General features: G+C 30.4%; 1 protein-coding gene across 1 annotated transcript; it reads right to left on the bottom strand.

Moving 5' to 3' along the window:
* Positions 1-2,232: 2,232 nt before the first annotated feature.
* Positions 2,233-6,145, bottom strand: LOC107470343 (WAT1-related protein At5g64700). The gene is made up of 7 exons (XM_016089733.3): positions 5,945-6,145; positions 5,767-5,829; positions 5,363-5,479; positions 3,594-3,816; positions 3,356-3,514; positions 2,667-2,818; positions 2,233-2,556 (listed from the first exon to the last, which is right to left on the bottom strand). The coding sequence occupies exons 1-7, from the start codon at positions 6,115-6,117 to the stop codon at positions 2,385-2,387; spliced, it is 1,059 nt and encodes a 352-aa protein (XP_015945219.1). The 5' UTR covers positions 6,118-6,145; the 3' UTR covers positions 2,233-2,384.
* Between the last annotated feature and the right edge of the window lie 15,693 nt (positions 6,146-21,838).

Raw genomic sequence — 21,838 nt, 5'->3', positions numbered from 1 at the left:
CAATAATTTAGTTGAGGCTTGTCATCTGTTAACATCAAATTAAAATGGAAATTAAAATCTCTAACTGCACTAAGCGCGATATTAAAACAATGCAATAGATACAATTATTAATCATTTAACTATGACAATTCACATTAATCACACCCTAATTCTTTGTTAAATGCAAAGTTCAATCACATGCATTTATCTCCTTTCATACAAACACAAGTGTGGGCTCAAGGATTCCTTAACCTTTTTTCTTAGTCGCACTTTTCCTTTTCTCAACTTCTTAATTATGGTACCCAATTTGATACCTGATGATCGCTGTTAGAACTCGTTACAAATTAAAGCATGATAAAGTAAAAATAGTTCGTTGGATTTTATGGATGATAAGGGTAATGATTGAAGGCAATAATGCGAAAAGATCAGCAAACAAAAAAAAAAGGAGGAAAAGGAAGGGCTACTACAGTTGCAACTAATAATGAATAAGTTATCTGACCATAGTTTCATTGTTTTTTAAAAGTAAACAAATATATATATAAAGAAAAGTACTTATTTAATATCTAATATTTGAAAAAATAATATCTTATTCCAATAATGTGATTAGATTTTTTATAAAAAAAAAAACTCATTTTTCCATTAACTTCTTCTTTTGAATAGTAACAATAATTGTAATTGTAGTGACGGTAATAATAGTTATAGTAATTTAATAACAAAAATAGCAGAAAAATAAAATAATAATAATAATAATAATAGAATAAAATAATATTTTTTAAAAATATAACTTTAAGCAAACAAATAAAAATATAATGAAATAAAACGTTTGATAAAAGATTAAAATTTTATCTCATAATAAAAATAGTTGATATCAAATAGGGAATAGATAGTAATAAGATTATGAGAACATTTTACTCTTTTTTTTAAAGAGATATTAAAATGATATTTTCTTTCTTTTTATTTGTAAAATATATATTCTCCTCTCTTATAATTTTTTAAAAATAACTTCTTTTTTAATCCATTTTAAATTTTTTTGTGTTAACTAACATCAACTTTATCCTATTTTAAGAAAAATAAATGATTTTTTACAAAAATACCTTTTAGCAAAAATTTATTTTTGTGTGATTAAATTTTATTTACCAAAATATCCTTTAACAAATTATTTTTCTATTGATTAAATTGTACTTTTTCAAAATATATATTTCTTAAAATTTTTTAATGATTAAATTATTTTTTCTTAAGATACCCTTTAATGATATTTTAATTATTAAGGAACTTATTTTGTAAAGATGTGAAAGAATGAGATGTTAATTTTTTAAATTTGAGATTTATGCATCTCGACTTATTTTTAAATTTTGATAAAGTTGTCAATAATTTTTAATAGTTCTATGAAATAAATTATTTATTAATATTAATTGTTATACATATTAACAGTAGTAAGATTTTTTTAACTTAATGTTAAAATAATATATATTGATATCGAAAAATTAATAATAAAGTATAAAAATAATTGTTAACAAAAATTATTGAAGGGGTGCCTTAGAAAAAAAATAATTTAATCATTAAAATTTTTTTAAAAGAATATTTTAGTAAAAATACAATTTAATCAGTAAATAAATTATTTGTTAAAGGCTATTTTAGTAAATAAAATTTAATAAAAAATAAAATTTTTGTTAAAGATTATTTTTATAAAAAGTAATTTTTTTAAAAAATAGATAAAATTACGTTAGTTAACAAAAAAAATTAAAATAGATTAAAAAAATTTTTTTTAAAAAATTATAAGAAATAGAAATGTATATTTGACAAATAAATAAAAAGAAAATATTATTTATTTATTTTAGCATCTCTCAAAAGAAAAAAAAAGTTGAATTTTCTCTAAGATTAACTATTAGAAAACATTGAAAATGATTGATGATGAAAGTCTCTCGCAGAGGTAGATACTAGTCACTAGATAACCTAAAGTTCCATGTATGTGCGCAAAATTAAAGGATAGAAATGCTAATATAATAATTTGTTCGATAATATTAAAGAAACAAAAAAAATAAATTAAAACTTATTTTATTTAACGTTCTTTAATTGTTACCGTAATTAATAAATATTAAATAAAACAAGTTTTGATTAATTTTGACTAAATTTTTTTTATTATCAAACATTTTCTTAATCTCTTCCACAATTAAAAACATAAGGTCAATCGAATTTCCCACCCATGTAGCACGAAAATAGATTACTTGTAAGTAAGTAAGTAGAGTGTATTAATTTCACGGGCAACAACGACTTTTGTTATTATGTGTTTCCCATTTCTTTCAAAGAGTCAAATCATTAGTACATAAAAGTCATGCTTATTGACTTTTCTTTATAGGCCTCAATCAAGGGCTTTTAATTTCTTGATTCATAAATAAAAAAGAAAACTATATTTGTTGCTGTGGATGTGGTTGTGCATCGCTTGCCTCTGTTATTTTGGTATCTCCGCATTCTTTTGGTGCTTTAACCGGCAGTGATTTCTGATGATTCACTCCTTCTTTGCCTTTTCCCCACAAAACACTATAGAGACTTAGAACCAGCATGATCCCACCCACAACACTGCATGCATGCATAACACATCCAAATTAATAGCATATTTTAGGACAATCAGTATTTATTAATGGACTAATACATTGTCTTTTGAGCTAAGCATGCAATTAGTAGCTGACCTGCCTAAACACAGGGGCTCACCCAAGAGCAATATAGAACCACTGGTAGACATAACAAAACTGAGTGGGTTCCATATTATTGAGAAAACAGGCCCTCTCTTTTCTATCACCCAAGCTTGCAAGTAGTATACCACCCCATTCACCAGTATCCCCTGTTACACCAAATATTAGGAGTAGGATAGAGGCATCATAATCACCCATTTATCTATTTTATTTTATGCAATAATCGATCATTTTGTTTTGTTAGATAAATTTTTATGTAATTTAAAATAAGATAGTAAAAATTCACATACAATTAATCTTTATGTAAAGTTAATAATTAAAAATTATTAGACGAATTAACATGTTTGACTAAATTATCATCTAATGATTTTACTCAATTATCAATTTTACATTAAAATAATTGTATATAAGTTTTCACCTTAAAATAATCTCCTAACTATACTTATATTGAAAGAAAAAATCTTTGTTATGCATATTTTACATTATGTTGATGGTAAATTTTATGATTTTGTTGTTGTGTCCAAATTATCTAATTTATCTTTTAAATTAAAAAATAAAATATTTAAAATAAAAAATAAATTATTTAAAATTAATTAAATATTATCTATTTATTTTTTTTAGTAACTTAATCACAATGTTAAAGGTAGTGTAGCACTGGTGACTCGCCTAAGTTACTAAATACTTACAGTGTAGACAACTGCAAGGAGTCTCATATCCCAACCCAACTTCCATTGCTGAAAATCTCTTTCAAAAGCTATAGCAACCAAAAATGATTGAATTGCACTTGACATGCACTGCAGGCTAGTGAAATATAACTTTGAAGGGTAGCTTTTAAGAAATTGAGCCTGTCATTAATTTTGGATATATAAGCACACAACAAACTTTATTTGTATAGCACAATAATGCAAGATGAGTGGGTAGTACCTGAATGACAAGCCAAAAGCTCCAAGTGATGACTGCCAAGAAAAAGAGTAAAGAACCGAGTATCCATTTTTGGCCTCTTGATGAAAGATGTTGAGTGTGGTGGTGTCCAGATACTAAGTGTGGTCCTTTGTATAATGCAAGGATCACCACACCACCTATGCAAAGCAATACACTTGCAATCTTTGCAATCCCTGATTCTGTCTTTATATTTACCTTTTCCATTCTGCATTATAATTTTTGGGATTATCATATGAGGAGTGTTAGAGGCCAGCAGATTTTGTGATTTGTAATTATCAATTAATTATCATTAATATTTTTAGTGGTGTGAGATTATATCTAATAGTATAGAATTATTTACAATTTTTTTGTTGTTGATTAAATGTTGACCAAATTTTAATAATATAGCTTATCCCTAAACTTTCTATTATCATATACCTACCACCCATTCTTAATCATTTATATATATGTCGTTATAGATACAGCCTTTACATTAATAAGTGTTAGTAATATATACTAAAGGAAAACGTTGAGAGATCAATATTTTTAGTTCAAAAATAGAAAGACTTGGTTAGTGTTATTTTCTTTTAGAGACATAGTCATTAATATTGTTTTCTTTTATCAATTTAAATTTGTAGGATAAATAATTTCACGATAATTCTAACATAAGAGGGAAAAAATTTTATTGGCTACTTAAAATTTTTCTGTATCAAACCCCAAGTGAACGTACCTCAATTGGTAACAAGTCTAAGCTAATTCACTCGTTTCGAAGGTTTTCAATTTAATTCCTAAATAAAACCAAAGACAAAAATAGTATATCCAGACAAAAATTAAAAAGAAAGTAAATAATTCGATTTTATGACTCATTATGGGTGAATACGTATCGAATTGGATATAGTCAAAATTTTGATTTGATTCGCACTAAAATTATCAAATCGAATCTAATATTCGCAGTTTTTAATCTTAGATTCGATTTGTACATTTACGGGTCGGATTGGATATCAGACATATCCGATCCGCAAAACACAAAAATATTTTAAAAAGTTTATTTTTAATAAAAAATATCAATAAAATTCATTATTTTTGTTCTTTTAAACACTTTTACTTTTAAAATAATATTAAACATTTATTTCTTAAATAATAAATTAAAATAATATAATATATATGATAATTATTAGTTAAAATAAAACATAAAAAAAATTATTTTTTTATATTTGCATATACGTGGATATGCGGATCGAATATACAGATATCTATACAAAATTCGCAATACGAGTCTATTAGTATGCGAATTTGATTAGATCTAATCCGATAACCTTACGAATCAGATCCATATCAGCAATTTTCGAATCGAATTTGAATAAACACCGCAAATATGTGAATCAGATCTGATCCATAAACACTTCTAATAACTCATAATTATGTATTAGAATTAGAATATACATTATATGGTGGCTACTTTCCTAAAAACGTCTTCATATAAACATAATATTAGTGAACTATTAAATAATTTGACATGTTTGACCGAACTACTTAATCATTCGTGATACTATCCTTGTAGAAGTAACCAAATATTCAATATTTTGTTGCTCTGTCCCACCTTTTTTCTTCTTGATGTTCTCCTTACTTACAAAAACCTAAAGTCACCATGATCTCCTGAAATTGATTTTAGCTGGAGCAACTTTTTCTTTTTTCTTAATTCTCTCTCCATTTAAAGTAACGGGAAGACACCAGAAAGTGATTTTCTTTTTTTTAGCAAATTATAATATTACCTGAGAATGACAGCAAGGAAGAAAGTAGAAGCGGGGAGGCAATTAACAAATGCAGCACCCAACGTGGCAGAGGTATAAACAAGTGCAATGCTATAAACATTCAAGGTTAGAGTAAGCCTGAAAAAGCAAGAATTTGTAGTATAGGGTTATAGACCTATTAATAAGGTTCTTTAACTTGATTATAACAGCATCTAATAACTAAAATATTAGGTGAATAATATTTATTCTTTATATTTACTTTAGAAACAAATACAAGAAAATATATTCAACTAATATTTAATTTTCTTTGTCTTACATTTAACCTAACACTAGATCCTAGTTATTAATTTTGTATTTTTCGAAAGTTATGCCTAACATTCTCCTTCAATAATATACATAAAGAATTATAATTACACTTTAGTTACCCGATAAATGAGAACATGAAAATCTTCAAGAAAGTCATGAACGAGAGTGGCACTGCACTTTTTCTAAACCATATAATAAAATATAGAAACGTCAGAGTTTGATAACTAACTAGTATATCCAAACAAACTCAGATAGCGAAGAAAATTAAAAGAGATAATGAGATTCAATAATTATTACCGTTCAAATATGAAGGCCAGAGGGACCAAAATAACGGTTCCCAACATTTGTCTATAGAAGATAAACACAGAGCTATTCATGCCTTGGTTAAAAACTGCCTTAGTCAACAAGGTCATCACTGAATATATGAATTGCATTAGAACCACTGCCAAATATGGCTTAACTTCACCCATTTGGCAGTGTGCACAAATGTATAGAGAAGAAGATTATGCCTTCTGATTTTAATTTCACCTATCAAATGCATTTATATAGAGCTTAAAAAAGAGTTGGTTATTTGGTTTTTCATGTTATTTCTAGCCCTTAGTCCGGTAGGTCAATGAAATTTGTGCGGATCTAAGTTTCATTTAAGAATTCGTTGTGATCAATGAGTTATTGTATGCTAAAGTGGGATTCGAACTCTAAATACTTAATTAAGCGGAATGAATGAGTTAACTACTCGAACAATCCAAGTTGGTTAAAAAGAAAAAGTTGGTCATTATGAATCACTTTCTTGAAAATGAAATAAAATGCTGCTGCATGAGAAATGAGGCCAAAATCTTTATGCCTTGTCATGCCAAAAGAGTTATAATAATTAGTTAAACGTATACTTCAACAGTTGAACATACAAAAAATTTCAGTGGAGGTGTATCTATTCTCCAAGCACTCTGAATTTTTAAAATAAAACTTTATTATAGCATCTCATCTTTCGGTTTTCATGCACAAAAGTTGTAATCTAATCTAATATTAAATAATTATTATATGCTTTATCATGTCTGTATGTATTCCGTTTTTGGCGAATATAAATGATATTGGTTAGTCGAGAATGGTGCAGACTTTTGATAAGTTGGAACTGCACATGTAATAATAATCAACGTTATTTCTAACACATTTCTATTGCCATTATATTATCAGCTATCACTGTCCATTTTTCAAATCCCTCCGTCATACAATTTATTATTACAACTTCAACAATTATATTTCATGCTAGAGATATAACTATGTTAGCTAAAGATATAATTATTTATAGATTTTTTTATCGATTTAAATTTTTAAAAAAATTATTTTATAATATAATATCAAATTTTTTATAATTAAAATATTTAAAATTTAATTAAATTCACACACACAAAAAAAAAGTAGTTTCATGACATATACCAGCTACCAAGTCGAAGAAGCTAGCAATGAGGGAATAAAAATGTGTTTATCACTTTCTTATTATTAGGGTTTATTTTTCATGAAAATCAGAGGCAAAACATAGGACTATAGCATATATTTTCAGGTGCTGTCATGTTTTGTCTTCCACTTTCAACAGATTTGCATTTGAGATTCCACAGTGACGATACACGTTAGGATGCCTTTCATTTTAAAGTTTGACTAAATCTTTTCTTCAAAGAGAGCGATTATATTAGGAAAAGATTGAGTGTAATGCATAATTGCATAATGCATATACATATAAAAAATGAAGGGTAAAGGAAATTGTTCGCATTCTTGCCAAAAAAAGTGTTAGGCCCAAAATAAAAAAGGCTCAATCTACAAAGAATTCAGATTCCATATATCAAATATGTTCAATTTGACAAAGTCTAAATGTTTTAGCTGCGATGACTCAATTTGACATGTACATAAAAAAAAAAATCTTAATGTGCATTCCTACAAATTAGTCTACTATTTTAAATAGAAGATTTCAACTATTTCTACATAAAAGAAGAATAAATCAAATAACCATCCATTATTATAAGTAGATAAGTTACTAAAAGATAACAAGGCTTTCATTCTATTACACACAAGTATTTTTCAATTCTAATACACAACACCTGCATTAAACTCTTATAATTTAAGCATTTGAGTTTTTTGCATGTATCATTTACATTCTTACTCAAAGACCTCATATAGTTTTATCTTGCTGAAAAAAATTCTAGAATTCTCACTAAAAGAAGTCTAGACTTCACGTTCATATCCAACTACATTAATTTTAGATAATCTTCATAACAGAAATAAAATTAAATTCTCACTACAAGAAAAGAGTTGAGAACCGTCGGATTTATCATCGACTTTTACCGGCAGATTTCTGACGAACAAGAGGAGAAATTCGTCGTCAAAAAAGATTACCATCGAGATAGTTTTTCTATCGCTAAATCCGACGATAATTAATGGTGCAAAAATGTAACTCACCCGCGCCAATTTTATCATTGGTATATTCCACCGGTATTACGGTTTAGTGAAATGCGTCGTTTTGGTAATTTACCGGCAGATCCGACGATGAAATTGGGATAAAATTCAAACGCGAAATCCTTCCCCCTCACTTCTTTGAGCGCCATCTCTCTCTCACTCTCTCTCTTTCTCTCTCTCTCTCTCCTCGTCTTCTCTCTCCCTCTCCGTTGAAGTTGTCACTGTTGCAACATCCAGGATCATGTCATCATCGTAGCTACCGCCTAGAGCACCTGCTGTCGCTGCCGCTGCATGTCATCGTAGATGCTACTATTACTATCTCCACTACATCCTCCGCCGCGATTGTTGTTCACATTGCCGTCACTGCTGCATCTGTCATCACCATGTTAAAGAGACCCTTTAGCTACTATCATTAGATTTATTGTTGATATGGTTATTTTATTTTTTTTAGATTATTTTGTGAGTTTAGCATTTTGTTAGGTTTTTGTTAAATCAGTAGTTAAATTTGTTTCATAAATTGTGTGCTTAGAAGTTTTATTAATTTAATATAAGTAAAAATTAAATAATGTTAGGGTAGGTTAAGTACAGTGAGATTAAGAGTGCTTGAGCTATTGAAAGATTTTAGTTGAGTTTAGTGAATGAGTTTCTTTCAATTGCATTAATCTTTGTCGCTTATTTTTGTGATGACTGTTGTTAGTTTAGTGGAACTAGAATTAGGTTTTAATTAATTGAAGTAATGATTTTACTTATTATTTCAAATTAGTTTTTGAATTAGTTTCAGCTTGTGTATTTAATATGTTGTCCTAATAGGACAGTGCTATTTTCTTTGAGATCAGTTGGAGTTTTTTTTTTTGTAGTTTGTGCAATAATATTCTAGATTAGTTTTTTATCTCTTGAATATAATGAATTGTTTAAATTTTATGTTGGACTTACTTTTTCCAGGATAGAATTTTAGGACGGAAGTGGGAGAAAGTCGCATAGTGGTACCTTCTCGAAACCCTTGTTTGCTAAAAAATTGTGGAGTTATAAGGGGTTGCACATTATAACGGTTAATATTTGATATTTTATTGAATGCATGTATGTTATAATTTATGCATGCAACTGTTTTTTTTGTAAAAAATGTTATATTTATTTGATGGATGTATCTGAATTAAGGAGAAATTCTACCGAATTATCATTCAAATTGTTTAAAACATTGTTGGTTTGTGAAAAAATAATAATTGTATTTGGCGAGAGATTTTAATTAGGGTACACTCTGCCAAATTTTCTAAAAGTTTTAATAAGTTGTGTTGTTAATTGAATTCTAGGGTGTGTGTTACAATATGATTCCAAGTCATCGTCTATAGATGTATGATAGGGATAACGATGGATGGGGGGGTTAAAAACTGAATTCTTTACGGGGGTGACGCATTTGTTGCGCATATTTTCAGTCTAGAACCGTTTAGGTCTGAAGGGATATATAGGTGTCCGTGCTATAAGTGTTAGCTGACTAAGTGATTAGGACCATTAGATATAACGTTTCACCTCTACTGTAATAGGTTCAAGGATGGGTATTGGATGTGGGACAGAGAAGTGGATGAGTAGGGAATTAACCGGTCTGCCTCGAATTCGAATAGGTCCAATGGTCGAACAACAAAGATTTGGGTGATGAGGGAACTAAACATGAAAGAAATAATTGGGAGGGTAACCAAGAGAGATACAACCAGATAGTGTTTGATGCAATAAGTGTTACGGAAATGGAAGAGGATAAACAAGAGCCTAACCCAGAGGTAAAGTGATTTTATCATTTGTTAGAATCTGCCGCGAAGCCTTTGTTCGAGGGGTGCATTCATTCAAAGTTGCATTGTCTGCATGTGTTAGAATAATAAGTATTAAGTTAGCATTAAATCATACCCAAAAGTATTTTAATAAGTGGACTACCTTTTGCAACGAACTGGTATTTATCGGTAGGACTAGAAGTGAGTCAAGGCAGCTCATAAGCCAGCTTGAGCTTAACTCGTTAATAGTTCGATAAGCTGAATTCATGAGTTGGTGAGCCAAACTTGAGCCTGGGATTGAGCTCATAAATTAAATGAGTCGAGTTTGAGTTTGGATAAGCTTAGCTCATTAGCTTGTGAGCAGAATAAAAGAGGTGTATTTATATATTAATGTTCTTAATTATTTAAAATTTTATAGTCATTTTTTACATATAAGTTTTGATGTTGGACATAAAAAAAATTTATAATTGATAGATAGACAATATATAATATTTATATTTTTTAATATTTTTAATATATATAAGTTATAATTTATTGATATAGAATTATAGATTATGTTCCTATTATTTGAGTCAGCTCGTGAGCTTTCGCTGAGCCAAGTTTGAACTTAAGAAATAGGCTTGATTGTTAATGATGCGAGTCGTAAGCCATGCTTAATTTTTGTGAGCCAAGCTTGAACTTGGTCTAGCTTGACCAAACTCAACTTACTTTCAGCCCTATCTGTTGGGACCACTAGCATCCTCTGGAGCCACTATGAAGCGAAGAAGTTAGTTTCGAAATTGGGTCTAAATTTGGTGAAAATTGATTGTTGTTTGAATGGTTGTATACTGTATTACAAGAGGGATGCAGACCTAACTGAATGTAGATTTGTGGATCACCAAGGTTTCAAGTTGAGAGAGAACAAATTGGCAAACGGCGGTTAAAGAGAGTTCCAATGAAACAGATGCACTACTTATCTTTAATCATTAGGCTGAAGCGATTGTATGCATCGATGAGTTCGGCCCCTCACATGACCTGGCATAGTAACAATAAGAGAGATTGTGGAATCATGTCGCACCCGTCACACGAAGATGCTTGTAAGCAGTTTGATCGGGTCCATTCTATATTTGTGACCAAGTCTAGAAATGTTAGACTAGCTTTGTGCTATAACGAGTTTGCACCAAATTCCAATTTCGATAATGTGAACTCTTATTGGCCTGTACTGGTGAAACCTTATAACCTGAGTCCTGAAATGTGCATGAAGGACCATACATGTTCCTAACTTGTATCATACTTAGTTCTAGCAATTTAAAAGTCAAAATAGATGTCTTCTTGCAATCCTTAATGGATGAGTTAATGGAGTTGTGGATTCATGGTGTAGAAACGTATAATATTTTGACAAAGACAAACTTCCAATTGCATGATGTGTTGACCATTAATGACTTTCCTACATATGGGATATTGTCAAGTTGGTTGACTAAGGGTAGAATGGCATGTCCCATTTGTATGGAGGATACAAAAGAATTTTGGTTGAGGAATCGTGGTAAGAATTTGTGGTTTGATTGCCATCAAAGATTCCTCGACATCGATCATCCTTTTCGGTGCAACAAGGATTTCGTTCAAAAAGAATAAAACTGAACAAGAAGAGGCACCCATGAGGTTGGGTTAACGGGGCAAGTTTGATACCTTTAGGATATGGTAGGGAGCATAATTGGGTCAAACAGAATATATTTTGGGAGTTGCCTTATTAGAAAGACAACTTAGTTTGACTTTGTCTTGATGTGATGCACATTGAAAAAATATGTTTGATAATATCATGCACACAGTAAATGATAACGATAAGGCTAGGTTAGACTAGGTGGACATTTACAAACGGCCAGATCTGAACTTAAGAGACTTGAGAACAAGAGGTGGGTAAAACCAAAGGTGGTGCTCGCTCTAACGAAAGACCAGAGATAAAATATTTGTAAGTGGATTATAGGAATGATGTTTTCTGATGGTTATGCCTCTAATTTGAGTAGGTATGCAAACATCTCACAAGATAGGCTTGCTGGGTTGAAGATTCATAATTGTCATATCTTCATGGAGTCTTTGCTTCCTGTCGCATTCAGAGAACTTCTAACCAACATCTAGAAACCCCTCACAGAAATAAGTGAGTTCTTTAGAGAGTAATGTGCTACAAAACTTAGCATTAATGATCTCACAATCATGGACAAGACCATTCCCATCATACTTTATAAGCTAGAGAGGATATTCACTCCATCCTTTTTTGACGTTGTGGAACACTTAGCAATTCACCTATTGTACAAAGCAAGACTATGTGCGCCAGTCTAATTTAGGTGGATGTACCCGTTTAAGAGGATGTCTGGTTTATTCAAGCACACCGTAAAGAATATAGCTCAGATTGAAGGCAGCATTTGTGAAGCATTCTTAGCTAAAAAAATATCCGCATTTTACTCATTCTATTTCTGGCCTCATGTTGAGTCACATGAAACAAGCTAAGGGTTGGAAGGAATGATGAGAGAGGAGAATCCTCGTTAAGTGGAACAACATATCCAATCTTTACTCCGGAAGGAGCTGCAATGGGTGCGGGCAGTGACTATTGGTTAGAGAAGAAGGAAATCGATGCAGCACATTCGCATGTGTTGCTTAACTGTGACCAGATTTTACCCTACATCAAGTGAATTTTTTAAGTATTCGTAAATATTATAATTAGTAAGATACTAACTTCTTAATCTAATCAAAACTTCTTTATCCTTTTTTATCATATAGGTTATTCCAAAAGACAAACTTGATACCTCATTGAATAACTTTTTACAATTGTTCAGAGAATACGTCAGCGTGCATCTAACTGACACAACAGATGGGAGCTGGTTGCACTTAGTCGGGGCCCAATGAATAAGGACACAAGCTACCCAATATACAATGTGAATGGATATCGGTTCCATTCTTTACAGTAGTCGATTTAAAAGAAAAAAACATCAGAATTTGGGTTCGTAAGGATTCAGGCGGTGGTCATTCTGATTGGTTTGGTGTGTTGTACAATATAATTCAATTAGAGTATTTCTGTTGCACTACATACAAGGTGTGCGTGTTTAAATGTGAATCATATGATCCAAGTTCATGACAAGGAATACGAAAGCACAAGGACTACGATATCACTGAAGTTAATGTAACTAGGAAATATAGATACTACGATTCTTTTATTCTACCTCAAAATATACGACAGGTATACTATTTGCCTTATCTGGGTTCATACAAGTCTAGTTGGGTGGTTGTGGTTAAGACTACGCCAAGAGGCTGCATCGAGTCTGATGGGATAGAGGGTCAGGAACCTTATCAGATTGATGACCCAACTCCTTCGAAAATGGTGGTTGATACCGGTGATCCGATCACTCTTAGGTCAACTTTTATGGATGATGACATTATTGACCTTGGAATAGATGACGACGCACTACCACTAGAGGACGATGATCTTCAATAAGAAGACGGGATCGATGGCGACGAAGAAGAGGAAGGCGAGTTTGATGATCAGGAAACTACCTCGGAAGAAGAAGATGGGGAACCAGAGGAAGAAGATGATGAATCTGAATAAGTTTAATGTAAATATAGTTCTATCTTATATATTTCTTTATGAAACTTTGAGAAGAATATAATATAATTAGCATTATTTCAGATATTTCAATTACCATCATTTCGTGCTTTTAATTTGTATATTTTGATATTTTCACATCAGATTTAAAGTATTGTTTCAATTATTAATTATCAAGGTACATTATAAATGGATGAAAAAAATTATTTTAAAAAAAATATACTGTCGAAAACAACCCAGCTAATTTTCCAAAAAAACTTAGAAAAAATATTTTCATCGGTATTTTATCATTGGATTAGGTGGGAGAAACCGTATGCTCTGGCGCTAATGTTATCATCAGAAAATTTCTGACGGTAAGTTACAATATATTTCATTTTTTTTCATAGCCATATTCCAACGTAAATTACTGTCGGATACATAGAATTCGATGATAATTTGTTCCTGGCAAGGTTCATTCTATCGAATAAATTTCGATGCAAAATCTAACGGTAAACAATGTACTGTCAAATTTTATTCATGTTTCTGATAATACTCAACATTTTTTTTAGTGTTTTTTAGAAACAAAAAATAGAAAAACTTTTAACGTCCGCATGCATGACTCAATGATCGACCAAACAATTATTATTACTCTTTTTATAATAAAATAACCTAGTTGAACAAAACCTAGTCCTTGTTTAGGTGATTTGGAAATAGCATGTGTATGTTTGGATTGCATAAATAATATATATAAAGTAGAGATTCATTATACATTTATATATATTATGTAATATTTAAAAAGTAATTAATTGGACGAAAAGTATCATAACTTTAAAAATTAACTTTAACTTAATAGTCAAAATACTTAACAGTGACTATTTCGAAAAGATTTATTCCAATATAAATTAATGAAATATATTCAAAATTATATATATGGTTGATTTATTTATATATATTCGAAAACTATGCCAGATTAGATTCAAAAGGACTTAAAAAAAAACAAAAGCTAACCTTGTCATGTAATAATCACTCATTAATTTCCCGACATGCATGCACCTAATAGTGCTTAGGTTCCACTGTATCTTAATTCTTAACTATAAATTTTGATAGTGCTATAACAAGTAAGAATATTTTTCATACTAACACATAGAAAACGTGCTTAAACTGACAAAAGAAAATGTTGACATTTGATGCAATGTGAATTTTTCTCGAGCAAATATAATAAGGACAACGCTGAGGAACATATGAACAAATACTTTTGATCAATTGAATCACCGGGGAAAAAAAATAATATAGGAGGAGAAAGGCATTTTTTTAGGATAAAAAGTAACAATTTAGTTTTGAACAAATTTTATTATGGTGAATATTCATATACAATTATTTTCATGTATAATTGATAGTTGAAAATTGTTAAATAATAATTTAGTTAAATATATTAAATCATCTAATAATTTTTAATTAACAATTTTTATAAAGACAATTGTACGTAATTTTTACTTTTTATTATTCTAAAATTAAAGTTTTTGAGATGGATTGATCTTTCTATTAAATGATTAATTTATTTTATAATATTTTTTAGTCTAATATAATAATATAAAATTGATTAAAAATTTATTTGTTCAACATATTTATTATATATTTTATTAAAAGTGATAAAATAATTAATGTCTAATAAAAATAATTTTAAAAATTTTTAAATAATTAAATTTTGTTAAAAACTAAAGTGTTTGAATTGAAAGTTGTTAGAACTGAAATCCTTTACTATCATTATAAAAAAGAGCATGTTATAGTAGAATTTCACGCTGTCTAAATTTTTAATGATGGTGATGTGTCTGTATTATGCCGTCAATGAAATCATACAAATCATTATTCTAATTGGTCCGTTCATGTATGCTATTCTGCCATGATGTGCTAGATTGTTTATAAGAATATAATCACAATAAAAATAAAAAAGAGTATATAATCACAATAAAAAAAGAGTATGTAAGGGTAAATTTGGGCCTAGCTCAATACACCATTCTAGAACATTGCACAAAATTCTCTATTTGCTACATATATCAGATTTTACTGTCTAATAACAACAATTGCTTATTACATTTTTACTTTTATCAATCTGAACTCATACTTATTTTTCTTTTGCGCTGTTTGTTTCATTGATTCACGTGCCAACAGTTCGAGGATTGATGCCGTCTTTTTTAATTTGATTTTTTTTTTCTGGATAATCATTCCATGTTCAGAAATACAGAAATTATTTTTTATACGGAGAAGTGGTTGGTGTTTTGGGAGATTATTGAGAAGTGGGGTGATTTACCGGGGGATGGAGGTAGCAGCCACCACGCAGGGGCGTGCTGTCGAAGCAGCCAAACCGCGTGTCATCACCGGAGCACCACGTAGGGGCGTGCTGAGGCCGCGTGTCATCGCCCAAGCACCACGCCGGGGGCGTGGTGAGTTGGCAGCCATGCAAAAAGCTGACACCACGGGGGGCGTGGTGGAGGTGGCAGCGCAGATTTCCAAGGCGGTCTTCCATGCAGGAGACAATCTCCACTCCGGGAACCAACAAGCAAAGAAAGGGGGCTCTATATAAGGAGCCTCTTGGTCATTGTATAGGCAATAATATTTTAGAGAGGGGGAGAAGGTTGCTGAAGAGAGAGTGTGTTGAAGACTACAAGAGAGATTAGTGATCAAGAAAAAGGAGAAAGAAGGTTGCAGTGGAAAAAAGAGGAAGATTGGAAAATAGGAGGAAACAAATTTTTTTGTCTTTATTTTAAAAGATGGTTCGTAATTACTGTTTTCCGGAAAAATATATTATAAATTATTTGGATCATCCAATTTATGTAAGTTGGTACATTATATCTTTATTGTGTTTTAATTTTCTGTTATTTTTTGTTATTTAATATAGTAATAATATAATTTTCTTTTTTTGTTATATTTAGATTAATTTTATGTTATAAAAAAACTATAATAAAATATATATTATATGATATAATAAAAATTCTATAATAAAATATATTTTTTTAAATTAAAATATAAAAATACTTGCGTATAGTAATAAATAAATATTATAATAAATTGAATGTGTAAATTGTATAAAACATACGTTGTTATTAAAAAATTGAAGAAATAATAATTTGAAAAATAAATAATAATAATAATAATACGTGATGTTATTAAATATTATAGCAATAAAAAAAATTGTCGGTAAGGATTAAATATTTTATAGGATAAGTGAATAAAGAATTTAATTTTTTAATAAATAAATAAATAAATAGATAAGCTATGTTGAATATTTTAATAATTATGTGAATGTTTATTAATATATTTATAAGAATTATTATTTAAATAATGTAACAGATATTTTTGTTGATGTAGCCTAATCGGAATTTGTTGGTGCGTAAACTGGATCCGCCACAAATGTGGAATTCGATAGTGGAGAACTACTTACGCGCCACAAGATTCTACCATGTGTCTAGAATTGGAGTCATAAGAGGATTTCATCCCATGTTAGCTGCTCTGGTTAAAAGATGGAGGCCTGAAACTCACACTTTTGTATTGCCGATCGGTGAGGTTACAGTGACATTAGAGGATGTCGCTCATATATTCGGACTACCCATTAGCTATTCTGTTTTCCTTTTCCATCCATTTTCTATGCTCATCCAATCAAAGAAAAACTTCATTTTCCATCAATTTTCTTTCGGTGTATTTTCTTTCTTTCTCATTTCTATGGATCCAAACACAGTGTTACTGTTGATTCCTCGTAATAGGATTTCTTATTTCTATTATCCAATTACACTGGTTTCTTTTTTGTCTCTTTCTCATGGTTGTTTTTTCTAATCTCCAAGAAGGTCGTTCATTCTTCATGGAGATAACTCCTGATATGGTCATATCACTTTTCAATTCTATCCTCTTAATTTTTTTTTTGTTTTATATTTTACTTAATTTTACCTCAACATTTTTTTTATTCATTATAGCCTTACAAATGAATGTTACATGCTTATCTCCTAGATAACATGGTAAATGATGCTTTCGGAATATATATGGATCAAAAACATCGGTAAAGATTTAGACACAAAAGATTCTGTAAACCATAAGCTAAGAGAAAATTGTAAAAATTTTGATGAGTTATTTAAAGAAGGCAATCAAAAATTATAAAAAAGAAGAGACTTCATAAAACTAGAATTTATAGTCAAATTGTATCATATTAAAGTCTTATATAAACTAAATGACAAGATCATTACCATGATACTTGAGTTGATGAAGAATGCTTTTAAACTTGTCCTTTAATTTATGTTGTTAATTACTGTTGGTTAATTGCTAGTGTGGCACAGTCAATTATTTCATTCTATTTTTGTGTGTCAATTATTGGTAAGCTTTTATTGCTATATGAAATTATAGCCATAGTTATTTGATGTTTACTAGAATCATGGTCATGCTCCTTAATCTTCTTTTACAAGGTGTAGCATGATTTAGCTGAGAAAGATGAAGCTATAAATCAAGATATTGAAAAACTTGAGAAAGGATTATATGAACAAGTTTGAACTTAAAAAAAAAATTCACTTGTTCAAACATTGTTGCATTGTTTGATTTTTGTACAGAGAGTGATGAGGAAGAGGCTGCAATGAATCTCAAAGATAATGATTGATAGTTCTACTCAATCCAAAATGTATTATTTACTTGTAGAATAATACTATATACAATTATATTTAGAATTATTGACATTCATAAATTTTTGGTTTAATTATTTTGTTAGTCCTATAGTTTTGTAAAATTTTCAATTAGGTCCTTATACTTTTTTTTTTTAATTGAGTCTTTGTACTAAATTTTTTTTTTCAATTAAGTCCTTTTTAGTAGTAATTGGCTTAATTTTATAGGGATCCAACTAAAAAAATAATTGGTATAGGAACCTAAATAAAAGAAAAAAAAAGTGTAGGGACCCAATTAAAAAAAATTAGTGCAAAGACTCAATTAAAAGGAAAAAAAAGTATAGGGACCTAATTGAAAATTTCACGAAACTATAGGGACTAACAGAGTAATTAAACCTAAATTTTTATATATTGAGTTATATTTTATATTGATGAATTGTGTTATAAAAGATTTAGTTTTTTAAATTTTGATATTAAAAAATAAATTTCTAATTTGAGAGTACGTAAATGAGATGAGATTAATGAATGTTTTGAAATTAAAAATAAATAAATAATTACAAGATTTGCGGAGGTTTAAAAATTTCACAAAATAGTTAATTTTTGTTAAATTAGAAAATCAATTTGTGGAGGTTTTAAACTACCACAAAATTGATTTAAAACCACCACAAAAATCCAATATAAAACCCCTACTAAATAGATCGTAGAAGTTTTTAAAAACTCTCCTACAAAAGACGTTGTAGGCTTGTGATACCTCAAATTTTGGGAGTTTTAGAAACCTTCACAAGCCATTTGGTGGGAGGTTATAAATCTTCACAAATAAGAGAAAAAACTGTCACAAATAAACAAAAACTTTATAGTGTTTCAAGAGTTTTCAAGATAAAACTGAATCATCAAATGAGAGACCTTAAAGATGGCCACTATTTTGGCAAGATATATAGATGTAAGTGATTTAAGTTTTTGTTGTTTTTATCTTATGCTAATTTTTTGTTCATCACTTTAAGTAATATTCTTCTCTTTTAATGTTTATCTTAGATGTATGCACAATTGAGTTCCAAAAACGTGGTTTACCACATGCTCACATCCTACTTTTCATGCATTCATCTACGAAGTCAAGGTCTCCTGCAGATATTGATAAGTACATTTCTGCTTAGATACCCACTAAGAACATGAGACCTAAGTTGTATGTAGCGATACAGAAGTTTATGGATCATGATTAATGCGGTAAGTATAATAAGGATAACCCCTTGCATGGTAAATGGTAGATGCTTGGTGCACGAAATTGTGATCTAAATGGCGCCAACAACTTGGTACGCACAATTATAATCTCAACTCTTTTTCACAACTTCGTACCACTAACCAGCAAGTGCATTGGGTCGTCCAAGTAATAAACCTTACGTGAGTAAGGGTCGATCCCACGAAAATTGTCGGCTTGAAGCAAGCTATGGTCATCTTGTAAATCTCAGTCAGGCGGATTCAAATGGTTATAGAATTTTGATAATTAAAAGATAAATAAAACATAAAATAAAGATAGAGATACTTATGTAAATTATTAGTGAAAATTTCAGATAAGTTTTTGGAGATGCTTTATCCCTTTTGAATATCTGCTTTCCTAATGCCTTCATCGAATCCTTCATACTCCTTTACATGGCAAGCTGTATGTTGGGTGTCACCATTGTCAATGGCTACTTTTCGTCCTCTCGGTGAAAATGGTCCTCTATGGTTTCTGTACAGCTAATCAACTATCAGATTGCTCGTCTCGGATGAAAAATAGCATGCACAGCTACCACATGGCTAATCAGCTGTTGGTTCTCGATCGTGTGGGAATAAGATCTAATGATCCTTTTGTGTCTGTCACTCTACCCCACAGTCGCGAGTTTGAAACTCGTCACAGTCATCCCTTCCCAGATCCTACTCGGAATACCACAGACAAGGTTTAGACTTTCCGGATCTCAAGAATGCTGCCAATTAATTTTAGCCTATACCACGAAGATTCCAATCTCGGATTCAGATGCCCCATTGTCAGAGGGGAGTCGATGTGAATCATTGATTAGAAACCCAAGAGATAAAGTTTCTAGCTTTCGCATGTAGAACGAAAGTGTTTGTCAGGCACGTGCTTAAAAAGATCAAAAGTACATTAGCAACCCTAAAATAGCAACACCAGTATATTATCGAACAACAACAATGAAATAGCAACACATTATAAAACACTAAAACAGCAACACCAGTCCATTATCAAAACACTAAAACAGCAACACCAGTACATTAGCAACATCATTCAGCAAGGCAGTGATGACACTAAACTAAACACTAAAAACAGAAAAATTAGTAAATTATACTACATATCAAAATTTCAAAACAGAGCATTCAGTAACCAAGCATTAGCATTAGCAAGGAAGTGATGACACTAAATTAAACAGAGCATTAGCAAGGCAGTGATGAGTGATGACACTAAATTAAACACTAAACAGCAAAATCAGTACATTATACAGCATATCAAAGGTTCAAAACAGAGTATTCAGTAACCAAGCATTAGCATTAGTAAGGCAGTGATGACACTAAATTAAACAGACCATTAGCAAGGAGGTGTTGACACTAAATTAAACACTAAAAACAACAAAATCAGTACATTATACAACATATCAAAAGTTAGAGCATTCAGTAACTAAGCATTAGCATTAGCATTAGCAAGGCAGTGATGACACTAAATTAAATAGGCAAATTATTTTTTCAATGAATAAAAAGAGCAACTAATTATGGAAGAGAAAAAGAACATGAATATATGATTACATGAAATTAAATGAGGAAACAATTGAACTGATAAGAAGAAGTTGTGATAGATGAGTGATTTTTGAAAGAAAAAAGAGAGTGACCATTAGCATCTGAGCTACCAATTGTTTGAACAAGACCCAAGCACAAAGTAAATGTGCAACCAGAGACAGATACTTCATGTAAAATTGAACAGATATCCATAGACTCAAGTCTGCAGGTTCCATTAATAAAAATTGAACAGATATTATTTGTTGGTAAAGCTCCTTCTATGGTTGGCTCATAACTATCAGGTTCTGGAAACATTACTTCTTGCTTCAAGATTTCAGGATGCTAGCAATCAACATCTTCAGAGATACTAAACATATAGGAGCCAGAAATCAAATTGTCCTTAAAATAACATGAAAAACAGCAAAAACATGAAAAACAGGAACTCAGAAAACAAATAGCACAAGAAAAATAGCAACAAGCAAGAACAATAAGAATAAATATAGCAGTGAACAAACATCACCAATCAAAAACCATGAACAAACAGCAACAATCAGCAACAACAATAAACACAACACTGAACAATTAAATAAAAAAATACATCTGAACAACAAAAACAGTTCCATAATTACTGTAAAATAAAATAATCTAAATTGCTCATAACAGAAAAATCTAAGAAAATTATTACTCATAACAGGAACAGCTCAATAATGTTCAATAATACTCATTACTCATCATCAGTAATAAAATCAAGTCTGCAATTAAATAATTGATCATGAACGAACAAACTAAATTAAATTGATTCAGGAAACCTAAGAAAACTCAAAACAGATAAGCAAGAAATTGCTTAAAAAAAACCATGAACAACACAGATTCAGCATTTCAGATGAGGGAGAGGGAGCTCAGATCAGGGCTGAGCACTGGCGTAAGCTCAGCCAAAACAGAGGCCGAAGCGTGGTGAAACTGTTGATAACAGCAGGCTGGAGCAAAAACAATGGCTTGAGGCAAGCTCGACCAAGCGACAAAGAGGGAGCACCGTGGCGGAAGCACA

The sequence above is a fragment of the Arachis duranensis genome, chromosome 10 (assembly GCF_000817695.3).
Source record: "Arachis duranensis cultivar V14167 chromosome 10, aradu.V14167.gnm2.J7QH, whole genome shotgun sequence".
Taxonomy (NCBI): Eukaryota; Viridiplantae; Streptophyta; class Magnoliopsida; order Fabales; family Fabaceae; genus Arachis; species Arachis duranensis.
This window is presented reverse-complemented; position numbering and strand designations above follow the sequence as displayed.

What these genes read in the sequence shown, in the direction of transcription:
- LOC107470343 (XM_016089733.3), bottom strand. Translation starts at nt 6,117, where the DNA reads ATGGGTGAAGTTAAGCCATATTTGGCAGTGGTTCTAATGCAATTCATA. An exon ending in TTCATGTTCTCATTTATCGG is followed by an intron (nt 5,480 to 5,766) that starts GTAACTAAAGTG and finishes TTGCTTTTTCAG; the next exon opens with GCTTACTCTAACCTTGAATG. An exon ending in TCCTTGCAGTTGTCTACACT is followed by an intron (nt 2,819 to 3,355) that starts GTAAGTATTTAG and finishes TTGGTGTAACAG; the next exon opens with GGGATACTGGTGAATGGGGT.